At 43.7% G+C, this 21712-nt stretch overlaps 1 protein-coding gene across 1 annotated transcript; it reads right to left on the bottom strand.

Moving 5' to 3' along the window:
• Window positions 1-16290: 16290 nt before the first annotated feature.
• RPL6 (ribosomal protein L6) lies at window positions 16291-21152 on the bottom strand. Its single transcript, XM_032876242.1, has 7 exons — window positions 21134-21152; window positions 19997-20233; window positions 19810-19908; window positions 18580-18723; window positions 18014-18062; window positions 17268-17452; window positions 16291-16481 (listed from the first exon to the last, which is right to left on the bottom strand). Exons 2-7 carry the CDS (start codon window positions 20231-20233, stop codon window positions 16329-16331), a joined length of 867 nt encoding a protein of 288 aa, XP_032732133.1. The 5' UTR covers window positions 21134-21152; the 3' UTR covers window positions 16291-16328.
• Between the last annotated feature and the right edge of the window lie 560 nt (window positions 21153-21712).

Raw genomic sequence — 21712 nt, 5'->3', positions numbered from 1 at the left:
CTCCATCCCAGGACCCTGAGATCATGACCTGAGCAGAGGCCAGAGGCTTAACCCACTGAGCCACCCAGGCGCCCCTGTATTGACTTATGATTAGAAAAAGCACTCACTGGTATCAAAGGACTTGGAAATGTATGTATGTCCATGATAAATAAATAAATAAATAGACCAACACCATGCACACAGATGTTTATAGCAGCTTTATTCATGATTCCCACAACTTGGAAGTAACCAGGATGCCCTTTAGCAGGTGAATTCATAAATTAAGGTCCATCCAAGCAATGAAATATTGAAAAGACATGAAGAAAAGAAAAGACATGAAGGAAACATCAACAGGTGGTACTAAGTGAATGACGCCAGTTTGAAAAGGCTACATTTCGGACACCTGGGTGGCACAGTCGGTTAAACATGGGACTCTTGGTTTCAGCTCAGTCCCTGATCTCAGATCCTGAGATGGAACCCGCCTTGGGTTCTATTGTGGGATTGAGCCTGGTGTTGGCCTCTGCACTCAGCGTGGATTCTGCTTAAGACTTCTTCTGCCCCTTCCCACTCTCTAAAATAAATAAATTAGTTAAGGGGCGCCCAGGTGGCCCAGTCGGTTAAGTGTCTGCCTTCAGCTCAGGTCATGATCCCAGGGTCCTGGGATCCAGTCCCACTGTGGATCTGGGCTCCCTGCTCAGCAGGGAGTCTGCTTCTCCCTCTGCCTCTGCCTGCCACTCCCCCAGCTTGCGCTCTCTATCTCTCTCTCTCTCTCACTATCAAATAAATAAAATCTTTACAATAAATAAATAAATGAAATTTAAAAAAAATGTCTACATACTGTGTGAGTCCAACTATAGGACATTCTGGAAAAGGCAGAACTATGGAGACAGAAAGAGATCAGTGGTTGCCAGGGTTTTGGGGCATGGAGAGAGTGATGAGTCAGCAGAGCATGGAGGATTTTTAGGGCAGTGAAAATACTCTTGTTTGGTACCGTAATGATGGATACATGGCATTATTCATTTGTCCAAATGCATAGGATGTACAGCACCAAGAGTGAACCATAACGGAAGCTATGGACTTTGGGATGATGACGTGTGAGTGTAGGTTCCTCAGTTGCAACAAATGGACCATCTTGGGGGGAAAGTTGAAGATGAGGGAGGCTATCATGTGTGGAGGCAGGGCGGATATGGAAAATCTCTGTACCTTCCTCTCAATTTTGCTGTGAACCTAAAACTGCTCTGAAGAATAGTTCTCATAAAGAATAAATAAGCAAATGAATCAGAAGAACATTAAGGTGCATACCCTTGGATACAGCAATTCAACTCCGAAGTTGTTCAAAGGAAACAATCAGCCCCGTAGTCAAGGACGCATATGCAGGGGTGTACAGGTAGTGCTGTTTATAAGAGGAAAAACAATAACCAGTCTAAATGTCCAACAATATGGAAATAGTTAACCATCATAATGGTATACCGTAAGATGAAATACTACGAAGTCATTCAGAATAAAGTTTATGAAGAATATTAATGCAAGTGAATGCTAGTGATTTATTGTTAAACGGAAAAAAATCAGGCTAAAATAGTAAGGGAGGGCGCCTGGGTGGCTCAGTGGGTTAAGCCTCTGCCTTCAGCTCAGGTCATGATCTCAGGGTCCTGGGATCGAGTCCCGCATCAGGTTCTCTGCTCAGCGGGGAGCCTGCTTCCCTCTCTCTCTTTCTGCCTGCCTCTCTGCCTGCTTGTGATCTCTGCCTGTCAAATAAATAAATAAAATCTTTTAAAAATTAAATACATAAAATAAAATAGTAAGGGAATTTTGGAATTCAATTATGTCTACGTATGATTACATTTTAAAATTACATGCGTGTATGGGGCGCCTGGGTGGCTCAGTGGTTAAAGCCTCTGCCTTCGGCTCAGGTCATGATCTCAGGGTCCTGGGATCGAGCCCTGCATCGGGTTCTCTGCTCAGCGGGGAGCCTGCTCCTCCCCCCTTCTCCGCCTGCCTCTCTGCCTACTTGTGATCTTTGTCAAATAAATAAATAAAATCTTTAAAAAAAATTACATGCATGTATGACTATAGATGTAAAATAAAAGCCTGGAGGGTATCATGCCTGATACAACATTTGAGTGAATCTCAGTAGTGCATTTCCGGCTGACTGGGGGGATCTGTGGTGTGTACTTTGGAATGTTTTCCCAGTTTCCTTCCAAGAGCAAGTATTATTTTTTGAAAAAAGAAAAAAAAATTTAAAAATAGAAGTTATCAGGGCACCTTGGTGGCTCAGTGGGTTAAGCATCAGCCTTTGGCGTAGGTCATGATCCTGGGGTCCTGGGATCGAGCCCCGCCTTGACAGGCTCCCTACTCAGCGGGGAGCCTGGGCTCCTCCCTGTCCTCCCCGTTCATGCTGTCACTCTCTCTGTCTCTCTCTCAAATAAATGGATACAATCTTAAGCAATAAATACATAAATAAAAGCTATCGAGCACCTAAGAATTAGAATACATCTATTCATTTATCTACTGTATACCCTTCAGACTTTTCATTAACAGCCCCACCGTACAAGAACGGAGGCTCAGAATTAAGGAACTGGCACCTGCCTAGGAATTGGCAGAATTCAGATTTAAACCCATACAGGATCCATCCTGCACTGCCTCCCTCCCAAATAAATAATGCATATTCACAGCACTGGTGCAACAATCTCGGGCCCCCTATCGTGATTTTAATTTCATTTTTATGGTACTTATTCCACAAGCATTTTTAAAAAGATTTTATTTATTTAGTTGGGAGGGCGGGGGGAAGCAGGGGAGAAGCAGCCTCCCCGCTGAGCACGGAGCCCGACGTGGGGCTCCATCCCAGGATCCTGGAATCATGCCTTGAGCCTGAAGCAGATGTTTCAGCAACGGAGCCACCCAGGCGCCCTCCACAAGCATTTGCTAAGCCCCTAGTAGATGTCAAATCTTGGCAGGTATATAGAATAGAAATCTACCTGAATTCCAGAATTCATGTGTGAAAAACCGACTCCCCACTCTGAGAGACCTGGACAGCTATAATAACGTGTTGAAAATATTCCACGGAAAGGTGGTCTTTCTCCTTTTATTCATTCAACAAATATTTCTTGATTCCTGCTGTGTAACAGATGTCACTCTAAGGCTGAAAAGTGTCGCAATCGAGTGACAATTGAGTGGGGGAGACAGACAGGAAGCAAAGAACATTAAGTCCGACAGTTCAGAGCCGATCAGTGCCCTGAAAATAATAAAACAGGCAAATGTGATGAAATGACCGTTTCACACATCCTCACAACAACCCTCTGAGTGAGATGATATTATTGTCCCCCCTTCCAGTTGGGACACCATAGCTCAACTAGATACTGAATGTCTCACAGCCAGTAAATATCAAAGCTCAGATATGAACGCAGGTCTGTCTCATTCTACAGTTCTAGCGTCCTCACTTTGTTTTTGGGTTTTGGGTTTTTGTTTTGTTTTGTTTTGTAGGCTCCATGCCCAACATGAAGCCCAGTGCAGGGCTTACCCTCACAACCCTGAGATCAAGACCTGAGCTGAGATCAAGAGTTGGATGCTTAACCCACTGAGACACCCAGGTGCCCTCCAGCTTCTTTATTTGGGCTGTAAAGAAACCATTCTCCTTTTGCTCACAACTTCCAAACCTAATTTTTTAATTAGGCTTTTATTTTTTTATTTTTATTTTACTTTTTTAAAAAGATTTTTATTTATTTATTTGAGAGAGAGAGTGAGAGAGAGAGCTTGAGAGGGGAGAGGGTCAGAGGGAGAAGCAGACTCCCTGTTGAGCTGGGAGCCCAATTCGGGACTCGATCCCAGGATCATGACCTGAGCCAAAGGCAGTCGCTTACCCTACTGAGCCACCCAGGTGCCCTTAAGTAGGTTTTTAAATGCTCAGGTTTTAGAATCTAAACAACTTTCTTGTGTGGCTCAGAGAAACATTCCCCTGCTCTTACCATTTATATTCCAGGATCAGGAGCCAAGACGCCCAGGAACTATTGTCCTTTATCCACAATTAATGAAATCAGCTCATATCCAGGCCTGAAAGTCTTTAGACTGAATAATGAATAGTTATTTAATATTTTAGCAACAGTAATTAGTTAGTCATAGGACTGAATGGCTGCCATCATTCCATGATGAGGCAGGTGATGAATTAATATTTATAGAACTCCCTCTGGAAAAAAAAAAAAAGACCATTTACTGGGAATTTCTAGAATGGTCAGAAAGACAAAGAAAGTCCCTGGTCAGAAGAACTCTATGCTGGAAGTCTGGGGCAAGAGAATCCAAATTTAGTCAAGACAACACACATAGACACACACACACACCACGCACACACCACACACACGCCACGCACACACCATGCACACAGGAAACATACAATCATAGGTTCATAGAAAGGAAAGGTTTATGGTTGATGATTTCTCTTCTTTGGAATTGTCCTTCCCACTCTTCCATTCGAGAATGGGGTGTTGGGATGGGAAGAGAAGAGAAGAGAAGGTGTTAATGGAGCAACCCTAAGTTGGAAGCAAAGAGGAAGCATGAGAAATCAGGAAGAATAGCTTTTGGACCTCAGTTTTCCCTGGGAGGCATCTCTCCAAGGGACCGCGAGCTTGTTGATGGAGACCATCTCCCTGCTCCCCAAGCTGCTGACGTGATGTTCACTGGCCTCAGCTCAAGCTGGGGCCCCTCTGGGATTTTGCAATATCTCTCCCTTCTGCTGGCTTTTCTGTACCAGCTGACTGTCTAAAACGAGTCTCTAATCCTTACTGGGCTCACAGAAATGCGAGTGTGGCGTGAAGATAAGTGGTCCTTGAAAAGCCTTAATAGAGCTTGAAATAGCTTTAAACAAAACAGCCATGTTAATTTTTAAGGTTTTTCAAAACACCAGGAGGAAAAAAAAAAAACATGCGCGCACATCTGCTAACAGACACACACATTGACAGAATATGTGGGGGAGATTGATTATTTCCATCTCACTAATCACAGTCTCAAAGAGGAAACATACACCTACTCAATATCTTTTTTTTTTTTCTCCCCCAAATGATCTGGTAGGTCCTGTTCTTTTTTTCTTTTTTTCCTCTTCTTCTTCTTCTTTTTTTTTTTTTTTATTCAAGGAAGATTATTTTGGCTCGTGGGAGGGTCTATGAAGCGGCAGGGAAAGGACATCGGATGAAAGAGATATTTGAAAAAATGAAGAAGGAAAATTCTGCTAGGCGCTCCTTTGAATTACCATAACTAAGGCACCAGCCTCCACGCTGATGAAAAGCCCTAAATGAAGCAGCATTAAGTGCAGCTCCTGTTGGAAAAAATCAGACATCACGGAGCTCTGAAAGTTGCTGTGTCCTCTGGCGCCGCCTTGTGGCCAGCAGAGGCCTTGCTGCCATGGAATTTAAAATTCCGACTCGCCAATTTGCCAAAAAAAAAGCTCCTCTGCTGCAAACACTTAGATTAAGAAACGGTCCCCCCGCAAAGGAAAAGTAAGCCAAAGACACAGTCATGGAGTTTGCACAAAAAGAAAAGCAAGCACTTTATGTTTTCATTAATTCCGTATTCCCTGAGTGCAAGAAGTCCTATCTGTGATGACAGATCATATAGAGAAGCCCCCGCTTCGTATTTGGGCTGAGCGTCTGCTTTGTGCAGGGAAAGATGACGATCGTGAAGCTTAGGATGGGGAAGTGACTTGGAACAAGTACTTCTGCAAAGGATCAGAAGTTCAAGGACCTGGTCTGAGACGTGGGGAAGGTTCCCCAAGGATGGCGCGTTGAATGATGTGCTTGAGTTGGTTAAATGAAGAGAGGATGGTCCGGAAAAGTTGGTAACCTGAAGAAAAACATTACATGAAATGCAGTGTGTATGACATTTGAGTCATAGACTGCCTGGGTTTGGGTCTCAGCTCCCTTGCATGTTACCTCGGACAAATCATTCCACATTTGTGCTGCAGTTTTCCCACCTTAAAATAGGCTCACAGTAATCATACCTACTTCATAGGGCTTTCATGAAGATTAAATGAGTTAATATGGGCAGGACCATTAGCGCCATGCATGAAATGTAAGCAGCTCTCAACAAGTGTTAGTTACTATTAAATGTGGCTCCATTTTTCATCAGTAATTGAAATCAGATTTTAATTTCAACCCAGAGATGGTGAAGCTCTTGGGCAAACACATCGTCGATTGTTGGTGGCACTTGAAGTCAGCATGTCTTTTTGGAAAAGTCCTTGACCGCATATACCCAAAGTCCTGAAGGGACCACGCCTTTTGAGCCATCATTTCACTCCTAGATATTGATCTGTGGAAATCTTTCACCTAACAAGGAATTGTTACCTTCCTACTCTCTGCCGGACTCTTAGAACTAAGTCATAGCTCCTATCCTCAAGAAGCTTAAAATCTAAGGGGGGAGAAGACCTCACACTGCTGTGTTAGCAGTCCTGCCTGTGAGGGGGGAATACAGAGCAGGAGCACCTGTTTCATATTTGGGGTGAGACTTGGGGGCAGACAGGAGATTGAGAGCAGTGGTTCTCAACTGGGGATGATTTTGGCTACCAGGGAACGTATGGCAACATCTGCAAATGATTTTTTTCATCATGAGTAAGGTTGAATGCTACTAACATCCAGTGAATAAAGGCCGGAGATGCTGTTAATCATCCCACAATGCACAGAACAGTCCCTGCTCGCGCGCGCACACACACACACACACACACACACACACATTATCCAGTCCCAAATGTCTTTAAGGTGGAAGCCCAGAAACTGATCCAAAGCAATGACTGGAGTTAGAGGAAGGGTAGTAGTAGAGAGGAATGTTCCAGGCCTTCCGAATAGCACGTACAAAATCCAAGAGGTGAGAGATAATAATGTACATTTAAAATAAAATAAGGGACACTTGGGTGGCTCAGTCACTTAAGCAACTGACTCTTGGTTTCGGCTCAGGCCATGACCTCAGGGTCATGAGATGGAGCCCTGAGTTCAGCTCCATGCTCAGCAGGGAGTCTGCTTGAAGATTTTCTCCCTCTGACCCTCCCCACATCCCCAACCCCGCTCACGCTCTCTTTCTCTCTAAATAAATAAATAAGTCTTTTAATGAAAATAAAATAAGGGGCACCTGGGTGGCTCATTAGGTTAAGTGGCTCATACAAAAATGCCTTTGCTCAGGTCATGATCCCAGGGTCCTCGGATCCAGCCCCACTCTGGGCTCCCTGCTCAGCCTCGAGGCTGCTTCTCCTTCTCCCTCTGCCCCTCCCTGGGTTCATGCTCTCTCTCAAAAAAATTAATATAATCTTTAAAAAAAAATTAAATAATACACAGCCATTGAAAAGAATAATTCTGAAGTTTTGATGGCAATGTAAAGGATATACGAGATAATATTCTATGAAGAAAATCAGAACACAGAAATTTACGTACATTCATAGGAACTACAGACATGTGCACCTGCTAACTTGAAAATTGTATGAAATGAGCACAAGGGTGGCTATTTCTCTTGTCATGAAGCATTAGGACTCCAGGGTCACACTTGTGGGTTTTATTCCCCACAATTTTAGTATTATTGAAGGCTGTGCCCTGAAAGTTACTTATTTTTATGCCAGCAAGTTTCTTTTCCATAAAAATTCATACTGAAGGCTCTAATGAGTTAAAAATCAATAAGTCGATCAGATTCCTGCAACTGCCCATTTACTAACATATTTTAGTTTTCCCTTGTGTCTTCCTTAAACCTGTGTCCATATAGAATCTTTCAAAAATGCAAATATGAGGGTCTCTGTCAAATAAATAAAATCTTTTAAAAAATGCAAATATGATTATCAAATTCCTCTCCCGTAATAACATTCTGATCTCTATCGAATTTGTTGGTGGCCCACAAAATTCTCAGGATCAAGCTCTCGTTGAGTTACAGTGTTTTTTCTCATGGTTCTCACCCCCTCCCTACCCACTGAACCCCCTGAGAAACTTACAGTTTGCAGACTAGATAACATCATTCCCTTCCCTGGGCTTTTGCTGTAGTTCTGTGATAGACTGGAAAGAGTCTCCTCAGTTCTTCACTTTCTCCCTTTATTAAAATTATACAGCTCTTCCCTTTGTTATGTGACTATAGTGGGTTGAAGAGTGTTCCCCCCAAATTCATGTCCGTCCAGAACTTGTGAATGTGATCTTATCTGAACAGAGGGGCTTTTTCAGATGTAATCAAGTCAAAATGATGTTATACCAGATTGAGCGGGGTCACCTCATCTGAAGACTGTGACCTTATAAGGAGAAGGACATTTGGACACAGAGACACAGAAGAGACATAGAGGGAAGAAGGCCGTGTGACAACAGAGGCAGAGATTGGAATGACGTCTCCACAAGCCAAGGAATGCCAAGGATTGCCAGCAACTGCCAGAACTTAAGAGTGAGGCCTGGAGTGGAGTCTTCTTCTAGAAGTGCCTCCAGAAGGAATGAACCTTGCCGACCCCCTGAAGTTGGACTTCCAGCCTTCTGAACTGTGGGACTGGGTTTCTGTTTTTTTAAACCACACTTAGTGATATATTGTTACCGCAGCTCAGGAGACTAATAGAAGGACTTTCCCAGACGGCCCACCAGAGTGAGTGCAGTAGATTTCCCCGCCCTGTTGAGGTTGGCTTGGCCACGTGACATCCTTTTGGCCAATGGAGTTTTATCAGATGTTATGTGAACAGAGGTGAAATCTGTTTGTGCAATTTGGTATCAGTCAAGAGAAGCTCGTGCTTTGGGAGTTGTTTGTCCCCCAGTGAGACATGTGGCACACTTGAGCCCCACAGATCCCTTCCTTGAGGTAAAACCAACCCACAGCCTATCCACAGCAGGGATGAAATATGTGCTTTTTATTGTCAGTCAGCCACTGGTGATACTGAGTTTTTTGTTTTGTTTTTTTTTATGGTTAATCCCTAAGTCCCTACTGCCTGGCATGGTGCTTGGAATAAAGTAGTTGCTTCATAAAGGTTTTTCTTGCTTAGGGAATCTGAAGATGCTGTGCAAAAAAATTCACACATTCAGCCACAATGTGGTTTTATGATTTACATGAGGCTGTGACCTCAGCTGCAGCAAATTCTTGCTAGATTCATCTCCAAAGGCAAGGGAAACAAAGGCAAAAATGAAGTATTGGGGCATCAAGATAGAAAGCTTTGGCACAGCAAAGGAAACAGTCGACAAAACCAAAAGAGAACCAACAAGATGGGAAAATATTTACAAATGACATATCCGATAGTAGGCTAGGATCCAAAATCTATGAAGAACTTCTCCAATTCAACACCCAAAGAACAAAAAATCCAATCCAGAAATGGGCAGGAGACAGGAACAGACATTCCTGCAAAGAAGACATCTAAATGGCCAACAGACACATGAAAAAATGTTCAACATCACTCAGCATCAGGGAAATACAAATCAAAACCACAATGAGATCCCACCTTATGCCAGTCAGAATGGCCAAAATTAAGAAGTCAGGAAATGATAGGTGTTGGTGAGGATGTGGAGAAAGGGGAACCCTCCTACACTGTTGGTAGGAATGCAAGCTGGTGCAGCCACTCTGGAAAACAGTATGGAGGTTCCTCAAAAAGCTGAAAATAGAGCTACCTATGACCCAGCAATTGCACTACTGGGTATTTACCCCAAAGATACAAATGTAGTGATCCCAAGAGGCACCTGCACCCCTGTTTATAGCAGCAATGTCCACAATAGCCAAATTATGGAAAGAGTCCAGATGACCATGAATGGATAAAGAAGATGTGGTGTACATCTATCTATCTATCTATCTATCTATCTATCTATATACATAGATACACACACACACACAACAGATATATATACAGTTGGATATACAATATACAATATACTATACAACCATCAAAAAAATGAAAGCTTGCCATTTACAATGACATGGATGGAACTAGAGGGTATTATGGTGAGTGAAATAAGTCAATCAGAAAAAGACAGTTATCATATGATCTCACTGAGATGTGGAATTTAAGAAACAAAACAGAAGATCATAGGGGAGTAGAGGAAAAAATAAAACAAGATGAAACCAGAGAGGGAGAACAACCACAAGAGACTCTTAATCATAAGAAACAAACTGAGAGTTGCTAGGTGAGATGGTGGTGGAGTAATGGGGTAAATGGGCGATGGTCGTTAAGGCAGGCATGTGATGTAATGAGCACTGTGTATCATGTAAGGCTGATGAATCACAGACCTGAACCTCAGAATCCAATAATACATTATATGGTAATAAGGTTGTGTTTCTGTTCTCCTCTAGGATTTTGGTGGATTCCTATCTCACATTTAGGTCTTTCATCCATTTTGAGTCTATTTTTGTGTGTGGTGTAAGAAAATGGTCCAGTTTCCTTCTTCTGCATGTGGCTGTCCAATTTTCCCAACATCATATGTTGAAGAGACTTTTTTCCATTGGATATTCTTTCCTTATAAAGAGTATCTCTCCGCTTAGTCAAAGATTAGTTGACCACAGAGTTGAGGTCCCATTACCGGATTCCCTACTCTGTTCCATTGATCTGTTTGTTTTTGTGCCAGTACCATACTGTCTTGATGATGACAGCTTTGCAATAGAGCTTGAGGTCTGGCTTTGTGTTGCCACCAGCTTTGCTTTTCTTTTTCAACATTCCTTTGGCTCTTCTGGGTCTTTGCTGGTTCCATACAAATTTTAGGATTATTTGTCCCAGCTCTGTGAAAAAAGTTTTCATAGGGATTGCATTGAATGTGTGATTGCTCGAGGTAGCATAGACATTTTAACAATATTTGTTCTTCCAATCCATGAGCATGGAATGTTTTTCCATTTTTGTGTCTTCTCAATTTCTTTCATGAATGTTCTGTAGTTTTCTGAGTACAGATCTTTTGCCTCTTGGTTAGGTTTATTCCTAGGTTTCTTTCTTTTTTTTTTTTTTTAAAGATTTTATTTATTTATTTGACAGAGAAAGAGATCACAAGTAGGCAGAGAGGCAGTCAGAGAGAGAGGAGGAAGCAGGCTCCCTGCTGAGCAGAGAGCCTGATGCGGGCCTCGATCCCAGGATCCTGGGACCATGACCTGAGCTGAAGGCAGAGGCTTTAACCCACTGAGCCACCCAGGCGCCCTATTCCTAGGTTTCTTATGGTTTTGGGTGCTATTGTAAATGGGATCAACTTCTTAATTTCTCTTTCTTCTGTCTCATGGTTAGTGTATAGAAATGCAGCTGATTTCTGTGCATTGATTTTATATCCTGCCACTTATCTCAATTCCTGTATGAGTTTTTTTTTTTAAGATTTTATTTACTTATTTGACAGACAGAGATCACAAGTAGGCAGAGAGGCAAGGCAGAGAGAGAGAGAGAGAGGAGGAAGCAGGCTCCCCGCAGAGCAAAGAGTCCCATGTGGGGCTCGATCCCAGGACCCTGGGATCATGACCTGAGCCAAAGGCAGAGGATTTAACCCACTAAGCCACTCAGGTGCCCCTCCTGTATGAGCTTTATCAATTTTGGGGTGGAGTCTTTTGGGTTTTCCACATAGAATATCGAGTCATCTGCAAAGAGAGAGAGTTTGCTTCTTCTTTGCTGATTCCGGTGCAAGGAAACCTTGCGGTCCCACTCCTTGGTGTGCCCTGAGAAAAGCAATCATCCCTGTCTGCCTGGTGTCTGTCTGCACTCCGTGCTCATCCAGCCTGTGACCCAGCGCTCCTATCGCAGGCACACAACCCTATTTTGAGTCTCCAAACCCTGCAGACTCCTGTGGTGCACACCTGCACCATTCCTCCTGGGGGAGGAAGGGGGGTCTCACTGGTTCTGCCACTTGTTGGGCCCCAGTTCTGAGAGTAGTCAACCTGACTGTGCTGTGATTAGGTTTAGGACCCCCTAGCTGGGAGTGAGCCCAGGAGTGGGCTCACTCTTTGCAGCCAGCTTCCCCACTCCAATACCTGGAAGCTCTGCCGCTCTCAGGTACCCCCAGTCTTCCTGTGATCCCAGGGATCCTGAGACCACACTGTCCCAGCTAGTGTTTTGCCCCAGCTTAGCAGCCTGAGCAACATCCCTCCCCAGAGCAGACTTCTAAAAGTTCCAACTTTGTGTTTTGCTGTTGTATCACTTGCTGGTAGCCGGCTTACAGAGACTCTTAACGTACAAGTTAAAAAAAAAAAAAAAAAAAAAAGCAATCTCTCACATGCCTGGGTGGCTCAGTGGATTAAGTCTCTGCCTTCTCAGGTCATGATCTCACGGTCCTGGGATCGAGTCCCACACTGGGCTCTCTGCTCTGCAGGGAGCCTGCTTCCTCCTCTCTCTCTGCCTGCCTCTCTGCCTAATTGTGATCTCTCTCTGTCAAATAAATAAATTCTTAAAAAAAAAAAAAAAAAAAAAAGCAATCTCTCCACCCAGCACGGGGCTTGAAATCACAACCCCAAGATCAAGAGTTGCATGCTCTACGGACTGAGCCAGCCAGGCACCCCCAAGCAATTGCACTTCTAATTCATACCAAACATCATTGAAAGCAGGAACTTGAATAAATATCTGTATCAATGTTTGTGGCACCCTTATTCATGGTTGTCAAAAGGGTTCAATGACCCAAACCTGCATCCATGGGTGAAACAATCAACAAAATGTAATATATCCACCCAATGGAATATGATTCAGTCATTTACGGAGTAAAGTACTGAAACGGGCCACAATGTGAATGAAACTTGAAGACATCATGCGAAGTGAAATAAGCCAGACACAAACACTGTATGTGAGATACATGAAATAGTCTAATTCCAGAGACCAAGCAGACTAGGATACCAGAGGCTGGGGAGAGGGGGAATGGGTTATCAGTGGTTAATGGGTACAGAGCTTCAGTTTGGAATGACAAAAAAAGTTCTGGAGATGGTTGGTGGTAATGGTTGCACAACAGGAACTGCACTTAAAAATGTTAAAAATTGGGGCGCCTGGGTGGCTCAGTGGGTTAAGGCCTCTGCCTTCAGCTCAGGTCATGATCCCAGGGTCCTGGGATTGAGCCCCGCATTGGGCTTTCTGCTCAGCCGGCGGCCTGCTTCGCCCCCCTTCTCTGCCTGTCTCTCTGCCTACTTGTGATCTCTGTCAAATAAATAATTTTAAAAAAATGTTAAAAATTGTATATTTTGTTATATCTTATCACAATTACACAGAAAAAAGTATATACTTTTAACTGCTTAGCACATACTCAGAACCATAGCATTTCCTATTATTATATTATCTAAAAGGTACATGAATAAGCAGCAAAGCCAGGATTCAAATCCAAGTGTTTTCCATTCCCAAAGCTCTAACACTAACCTCTGCACTATTTTCAATTGACTGCACTCGGATATCTTTTGAATGAATTATTCCACACCTTTTCCCAAAGAAATTCCAGTTTTATACTTGTATAAGGTATGGGGAAATTCAGAACATTGTTGCCTTTCCTCATATGTATTTTGTTTTTCTGCATTGTGCATTGCAGAGCAGCACCAAGCTCTGTTCAACGTTTGTTAGAGTCCCTAAAGTTGGGAATAGGGCTTTAGACCTTGGTCGACAGCTTGGGGGCCCCACAGGCTGAATAATAGCCCCAAATGTGTCCATGCCCTTATTCCTGGACTGCTGTGTATATTACTTCATTTTGCAAAAAGGACTAGGCCCATGTGATGAAGCTGAAGATCTTGAGATGGGGAATGTGATTAACACGAAAATGTACTTGGTCTTTGCTCCTGGTCCCTGCACAAAGCTCCTAAAACCCATGGGATTTCCCCAGTGATAGAGGGGTTTTTTGTTACTGTTAAGAGGCTCCTTTAGATCATACTGAGTTTATGCTAATGCAGTGACTTGGAATAGGACCCCAGCCTCAAGATGGGGCTGGTCACCATGAAGTCCAATAGATTATAAGGCTGAAATTTATAGCCCTCCCTAGGCTTAAGGGAAGGTACCGCAGGGGTGTGGTTTGGGTCTGGGAATGTGGTGGGGAAGAAGATGGCGATTAACATCTGTAAACACTCTGGGAAAATAACAAAAAATCTGAACAATGTTTGATGGCCTTCTGGGTTAGTGAATACAGAGGAGCCAGGAGGGGTTTACCTCCTTTACCTGGAGATGACATGCTTCCCCCACTACCCTTACCCTTGTGCTATAATCTCTTCCATTCGGCTCTTCTGAGTTTATCTTTCAGTAACAAATAATTGTTTGTTACAATTATTACAAATAATTGTTAATTGTTACAATTACCACAGTTGTAAGGTAAACCAGGTCAGACAGAAATGGGGTAACCTGTGGTACCTACTCCCTAACTGGTGTCTGAAGGGCACAGAGGAAGAGTAGGTTTAAAAATGGGCCAATCAGAGGACCTTGTGGCCAAAATGACTTTTGGAACTGAACCTGAGCTATAAAAAACCACTAGAGACCACAGCCAGAAGTGACATTTGATTTGTTTCAAAACTGTATCAGAGCACATGCTATATACCTAGTGGAGAGACTAGAGTTAAAAAAAAGACAATCGTGGGGATGGGGATGTAACACAGCATGGGGACTACTATCAATAATACTGTATCATTATTTGAAGGTTGCTGTATTTTGGGTGCCTGGGTGGCTCAGTTGTTATGATTCCAGTGTCCTGAGATTGAGCCCTGCACTGGGCTCCCTGCTCAGCAGAGAGCCTGCTTCTCCTCTGTCAAATAAATAAAAATCTTTAAAAAAAAAAATTGCTAGATTTAAGCCTCACAGGATTTTCTAATTACACATAGTGATGGATGTTAACTAGACTAATGGTAGTGATCATTACGTTATACCCCTGCACTGTACACCAACTGACAGTTGTCAATTACATCTCGATTATAAAAAAATCAGAAATACCAAGTGCTGAGAAGGAAGTGGATTAACTGGAACTGTTACACATTGCAGGTGGGATGCAAAATGGGAAGGTCTGCGAGTTTCTTACACAAACACGCATTCACTATATAACCCAGTAATCCTGCATTTTCATCCAACAGAAATGAAAACATACCCACACACAAACCTGTATGTGAATGTTGACGGCGGCTTTATTCATCATCTCCAGGAACTGTGAACAACCCAAAATGTCTTTCAGTGGGTGAATTTTAGAACAGTAATCTATGGATCTACCGGAATGGACAGAACTGAGCCACGGGTACGAACAAATCTCAGTAACATTATGCTTAGTATACAGTAGGACATTTTGCAAAGGCAGAACTACAGGAACTGAAGTTTGATCAGGGACTGCCTGGAGTGGATGTTACGAACACGAGGGAACTTTCCTAGTCACGATGCTTACCCAACTACACAAGTGTCACAGAACTCCACACTCAAAATTATGAATCTCACCTAATGTAAACTGCCAATAAAAGCAACTTCAAAAAACCCACCAGGGTCATCTTTCACATATCTACTGCCAACACCCCAAATCTGAGGACCCGTTGTGTAAGCGAGCCCGTGGAGAAACAGACACTGTTGTACAGAACATCTGGCTCAAACCCCACGGGAGGGCAGTTTAGCAGTCTACTAAAATTAAAATGCATAAATCTTTCCCCAGCCCAAAATATTTACCTGATACTCATCTGTGTGCACACTTGTATTTGTTTTACTACCTTGTACACAATTATAAATGATATAAAAAAATCCATATAATGATACACTACCTTCTGCATCAGTGAGGATGGACTTTACAGAATGTCCAAAACATGTTGCTAGCTGTGTAATAGTATGTATAGCACATGAGGCTTTGACATAAAAAAAAAAAAGGACGATAAATCATTATACTCGACATATGTGCTTTTAAAAAACTAGATACGCCGGGGCACCTGGGTGGCTCAGTGGGTTAAGCCTCTGCCTTCGGCTCAGGTCATGATCCCGGGGTCCTGGGATTGAGCCTCGCATCAGGCTCTCTGCTCAGCAGGGAGCTTGCTTCCTTTCCTCTCTCTGCCTGCCTCTGCCTATTTGTGATCTCTGTCAAATAAATAAAATCTTTAAAAAACAAAAACAAAAAACGAAACTAGATACGGAAGACTAACAGCAATGATTGAGTTGGGCCGACAGGGGAGAACTGTATCATCATCAAAGGAAGGAAAATCTGTGGCCTGAAGGGCAGTTTGTCCTTCTACTCCAGTACTGACCTGTTCCGTGGTACTCGGCGAAATGGTGCTATTTCATACGGTGGGTGCTGGGTGACAAGCCAGACACTAAGCTAAAATGCTGACACCAAGCTGAAGAGGCGGTTCCCCTGCAGCTGGTGCCACCCTCCCAATTTCCCCTCCTCTCAGCAGAGGCTAAGACCCTATAAGCTGGCCAAGTCAAGCCACATCTCCAGGCAGATAAACATTTTAAAAAAGACACAAAGGAATTGATCAGTTATTTAATTAGGTTCTTTGTAAGAAATTTAGAACACCAATTTGTGAGGGTAAACTCCATTTGTGAGAGAAAACACAGAGCGGAGGTAGCCCTGAAGCTGAGGAACAGCCTTGATTTTTGGCAGAATTTGTGAGTCCACAGCTTTCTGATCAACCTTGCGCTGCTCTGTAATCTCGTATTTCTAGGGGAGAGAAAGAAAAGATCATTTAAAAGTAGGGCATAAGTACCAGACTCCATTTGACTCAGGAATCCTATCTCACAAGTACTAAATCCCAGGGATATTTAGAAAGCAATTTTGATCATCTTTCCCTTGGAGGGCTATAAAGTAGTATAGTATAACCTTGTTTTTAATATAGCAAAAACTGTAGCTCTTTTCCTTTGGTCTACTTTAATACACATCGAGGATGAACAAGGGTAGGGGCATCTTGGTGGCTCAGTCAGTAACGCGTCTGACTCTTGACTTTGGTTCAGATTATGATCACAGGGCTGTGAGATCAAGCTCCATGTGGGGCTGTGAGCTGGGCATTGAGCCTGCTTAAGATTCTCTTTCCCACCCCTCCCCAAAAAAGGATAAACAAGTGTGAACTCCCAGTAGAACAGTAGCAGTTAGGGGTGCCTGGGTGGCTCAGGTGGTTAAGAGTCTGCCCTAGGCTCAAGTCATGATCCCAGGTTTCTGGGATGGCGCCTGCATCGGGCTCCCTGCTCAATGGAGAGCCTGCTTCTTCCTTTCCCTCTGCTGCTCCCCTGTTTGTGCTCTGTCAAATAAATAAAATCTTAAAATATAGTCTAATCGGAGCTCTCAGCCACCATTAAGAATCACTGAAAGCAGCACCATCTGGAATGAGGTCATCCCCCAGATACTCCTCATTATTAACAACTTGTCTTTGTCAACTCCTTGTGAAAACTTTTTTCACTCCCACCTAGGGAAGTGGAGCTATCAGGGGCCAAGACAGAATGAGAAGCTTACCTCTTTCTCAGTGTCGAAGATCTCACCCTCCTGGTGTCTGGGCTTACGCAACTTCTTCTTCTTGAAATAAGCATCAGTGAGATGTTTGGGGATTTTCACGCTGCTGATATCAATTTTGGTAGAAGTGGCAATGACGAATTTTTGGTGTGTTCTACGCAGAGGAACTCGATTGAGGGACAGAGGTCCTAAAGAAAAGAAAAAAATCAATATACTGAGGGAAAGAGAAAGCAACGACTTAAGAACAGACTTTAAATTTAAAGAAACCTGGTGTACTGAATTTTCTACTCAGTGTCAAGAAATCTCAAACTGCCCTTTTTATAGCCAGCATCTAGACTTTCTCAGTTTGTCCACGGTTTCTTCTTCAAATCTTAAGTCACCCAAGCTGGGAGACAGCTGGACACAGCCACAGGTCCCTGATAAATTTAAACCAAGCACTGCTTTCCAGAGTGAACAGTTCGCTTTTTACCTGTTTGGCCACTGTACTCTGGTTCCAAGTGGCAGACCGATTACAAGTCTCACACAGGACCATTCCCTGGGGTTAACAGCCAACCATTCTTCAGGTGGCAGTTACCTGGTGCTATGTTGCCACACAAAATTTAAATACCTGCTTCCTTAGAACTCAGGTGTATGCAAGACAATGAAATAGGGCACGTAATCTCAACACTGGAACTTCCATGTAGGTGGGAACAAAAGTACATTTAAAAGTGTCAAATTTCAGAGAATATAAAATCCAAGGATCTTCTTACCAGTTACAAGTAGCAAGCCACTGCTCAGCTGCTTCAGGAAAACTACCCTCTGTAAATCAAACAGACACATCAGACATTTCTGTGTTAAAAACAGATTTCTAAATTAATCAAATCTTATGCTTCTAAATTTGGTAAAGGAAATTTCTAAGTATGTATCCACTCAGCAACTCTAGAATCATACCAACTGCCAACAGGGGCGACCCGTGGATATGAGCAATACTTCTGCCCGCTTGTTTTTAATGAGCAACTATTACCTTCTTTAACTCAGTAATTCTATCCCTGCAAAGCTATCCTAAGGAAATAACCGAAATATATAAATACTTTTGGGTACAGGGACATCTAAATCATCTGTAATACGTATCCCCAACAGCAGGAAATGGTAATAATTTATTGTATATTATGGACTGAAAGCGTCATGCTAGTGCCTGGGCTCCTGGTACTGTCGCCCCCACCCCCTCACTGCGAACTACAGCTACCACAGGCAAATGCAGAAACTCTACCCAGAGTGTCAACACATGATTATCAAGCACCTCAAGCCCCTGAGCTGAAGCGTCCGCTCTGCTCACCTTGCCTCTGTGGCGCCCAGTGAGGATGATCAAAATGGTCCCAGGGGTGATGCTAGCTCGCAGTTTTCTCACATGCTGACTGAAAGGTTTTTTGCCGTGGCTCAACAGCTTTCGAGGCACGTCTTCAGTAGGATAATACCTAGGCTGTAAGGAATCCACAGGTCCAACTTATTTAAACAAGCAGATCAGATTAGTAGAGCTGGTTGTGACAGCGGAACGCTTGCTACACCCTTTTCGCCCACTTTAAATGATTTACACTGCTGCATTTCATTTTCACCTCTCCCAAGTCATAGGAAATTTGGAAAAGTAAATGCTGCTTATCCTTTCCTATGCAAAACACAAGAAGGAATCCATTTAACTAAAGGAGCAGAGTGTTCAGGCAAAGACAGAAAAGCATCAAGCAAGTTACCTCTGTAGACTTGGGATTAAATGACAAACTCCCATACACTGTCTCATCATCACACACTGCAGCACAGCAGTGACTCTCAAGCTCTCCTGGAGTCCCTGACCTTAACCTAAACTGTACTTCTCCAGAAACACATCTGACACACATTCTGGAGATTATGAAGGACGCATGGCTTGTTTTTCCATTGTGTTCACATCCTCCACGTTAATGCGCATCACTCCCATTTACGCACAAAGGGAAACAAAACCCCACAGTTCAGATCAGGACCGCCGGTTCATTTATTGTAAAAACAAGACCCTACACAGACCATTACGCGTACGACAAGTAACACACAATAACCTCCTGCTTCAACCACAAACATTAGCACCCAACAGACAACTAGCCCACAAAAACAGTAACAAGGAATCGAAGTAGTAATCCCCTCTGGAGCAGTAATTTCCAACTGTGATGACCGTAATACACCTGGGAATATTTTCATAATGGAAATTACAAAGCAAATGCTGAGAAAATGTTGGGTCTTGTGCATGGTAGAGGAGCCAAGCAACAGTCCTCTGGTATGTACTGTTCTACAGGCCCAGCGGCACAGAGAATTCGTGCCCCACGTAACTCTCCCAACGCTGTGGGGCAGACCTTTATTCCTGCTTTACCGGCGAGGAAAAGCAACTCTGCTTAAGATCAAACAACAAACATTTAAGAGGCCTGGTGGTAAACCCAGAATCCTCCATTAGTCATTTTCTGGCCAACGCACACCTTTAAAACCTGAGAATACCAAAAACCCCTCACGGTATTCAAGTCTCCCGTTTACAGGCTCTTCCAAATCTTACCATTTTACGAAGTTTAACCACTCGGGTACCACCATTCTTGTCACCACCAACTGGTTTTGTGACGGTAGCAAGAACCTTCTCCTTCTTTTTCTTTTCAACCTGTCACAGAAATGCGTCAAAGTCAGGCAGACAAAAATTTCTAAGGTGAAGACAGAAGTCAAGGTCAGTGACCCTCCTCGCCCCTTACCCTGGATTTAGCTGCCGAATACTTCCTCTTGTACATGGCCTTTCTGGAATACATAGCCGATCGGGAGTACCTGCCAATTCCTCTGACTAGGACAGGGTTTCGGCTGCAGTGGGGCTTCCCCTTCTTCGGGGTTTTAGCCTTCTGGTTACCCTTCTTAGCCTTGCCACCGCCATCAGCCTTCTTGGCTTCAGGTTTCTTCTCTTTAGTATCCGGCTTTTCAGCTTTTTCGCCCGCCATCTACCAGGACACACGTTTAAAAAAAAAAGGGACTTCTCCAGTTATCTCATGACAAAGCATGTCTACACAGTACATTGACAGGCTTCCAAGACCACGAACCCTCCAACCCTCACCCTCTCTTCCCAAGTAGCCATAACATCCTTTCACCCCTTCCCTGAAAAACCCCAAACCACACACACGTGCAATAACCCTCACAGTGGTTAGCTTTTAAGAATTTGGAGAGCTCTTACAACTGTTTGCTAAATATTTAGTGGCTAAAAGTCCCTGTTGCACTCGATCTTTATTCCTGTTCTGCGAATTCGAAATCTCACGAATCGCCACAGTTTATGGAGCAGCGACGCTGGACCCTGAAACCACTTGCTTCCAGGGCTTCTGCACTTTCCAGACTGCTGTCTCACTTAAGAAATCCGGCTTAGGAAGGCACACACACCAGCCCAAACTCAGACCAGACTGAAAAGCGCAGAGCCAAGAGGCGATTTCCGGTCGCGGATGTGTTAAGAAGGAAAAGTGGCATTTGGCCTCAGCCCCAAAGCTCAACGTGGCTCCGACGAGCTCAGAGGCGTTTTCTGGAACCCGAACCGGGCATTCCGGAGCACGCGCCATCATCCTGGTCCCTACCGTCCCACTACCCCACTACGGATCTCCAGAAGGGTCCTGTAACCCCAGCCCAGAAGAGTGGCAAGCAGCCGGGAGCTCCGGAGCCTATTTGGCACCCCACCTCACCCACTTCGTGCCCCCGCGCAAACCCAGGCGAGACAAATGAAGCGTCTAGGAGGGCTCTCAGTTGGCCCCGAGCATGTCCGACTCCTGCAGGTGTCCACTTGATACCCTCCTGATTCGGATGGCGAAGGATGGGGGATCCAGATATCGAGTCTTGCAGAGGGGACCCGCCATTCTTACCTTGCAAGATGGGAAAGAGAACTAAGGTCCCGGCTTCCGGTCTATAAGGAATCACGGGAAGTGTTGAGTCTCACCTCCTTCCGGATACGAGGCATTATGGGAAATGTAGTTTTCTCTCCCTTTCCCGACGTACGAAGAGCAATTTCTTCTTTTAAGAGGCGATAGCCAAGAACATTTTGAACATATTTCACTTTATAGACCAATAAAATTCTCAAAATACTTTTGGAAGTCGACATAAATTACAATTTTTTATTTTGCTTACTAAGGGCATTAGAAAGGACTGACATTTCCCTATAAGAGGGGAGAGATAGATGAAAGACCAAATTCCAAAAAAAAAAAAAAAAAAAAAAAGCGAAATCTTTCCTATGAAAGGCTAGTTGGGAACCTTTCATGGACGTTTTCTCTGCAATTGACCTAATACCTGCATCCCCTATTCAGACTATAGCCTATGCTCAATGGCCGAGAGTCAGAAAAGACAGAATTGGCTGGCTTAATTGGTAGATCATGTAACTCTTGATCCTGGGGTTGTTGAGGTCAAGCCCCACATTGGGTGTAGAGATTACTTAAAATAAATTCTTT

Source organism: Lontra canadensis, unplaced genomic scaffold, assembly GCF_010015895.1.
Source record: "Lontra canadensis isolate GAN:19392208 unplaced genomic scaffold, GSC_riverotter_1.0 scaffold58, whole genome shotgun sequence".
Taxonomy (NCBI): domain Eukaryota; kingdom Metazoa; phylum Chordata; class Mammalia; order Carnivora; family Mustelidae; genus Lontra; species Lontra canadensis.
This window is presented reverse-complemented; position numbering and strand designations above follow the sequence as displayed.

Bases quoted from the DNA above. Each gene is read 5' to 3' on its own strand.
- RPL6 (XM_032876242.1), bottom strand. From the start codon at position 20,233: ATGGCGGGCGAAAAAGCTGAAAAGCCGGATACTAAAGAGAAGAAACCT. The intron at 18,063-18,579 runs GTGAGCAGAGCG...TTTGATTTACAG, and splicing joins CTGGGCGCCACAGAGGCAAG to AGGGTAGTTTTCCTGAAGCA. The intron at 17,453-18,013 runs GTAAGAAGATCC...TCTTTTCTTTAG, and splicing joins TGGCTTGCTACTTGTAACTG to GACCTCTGTCCCTCAATCGA.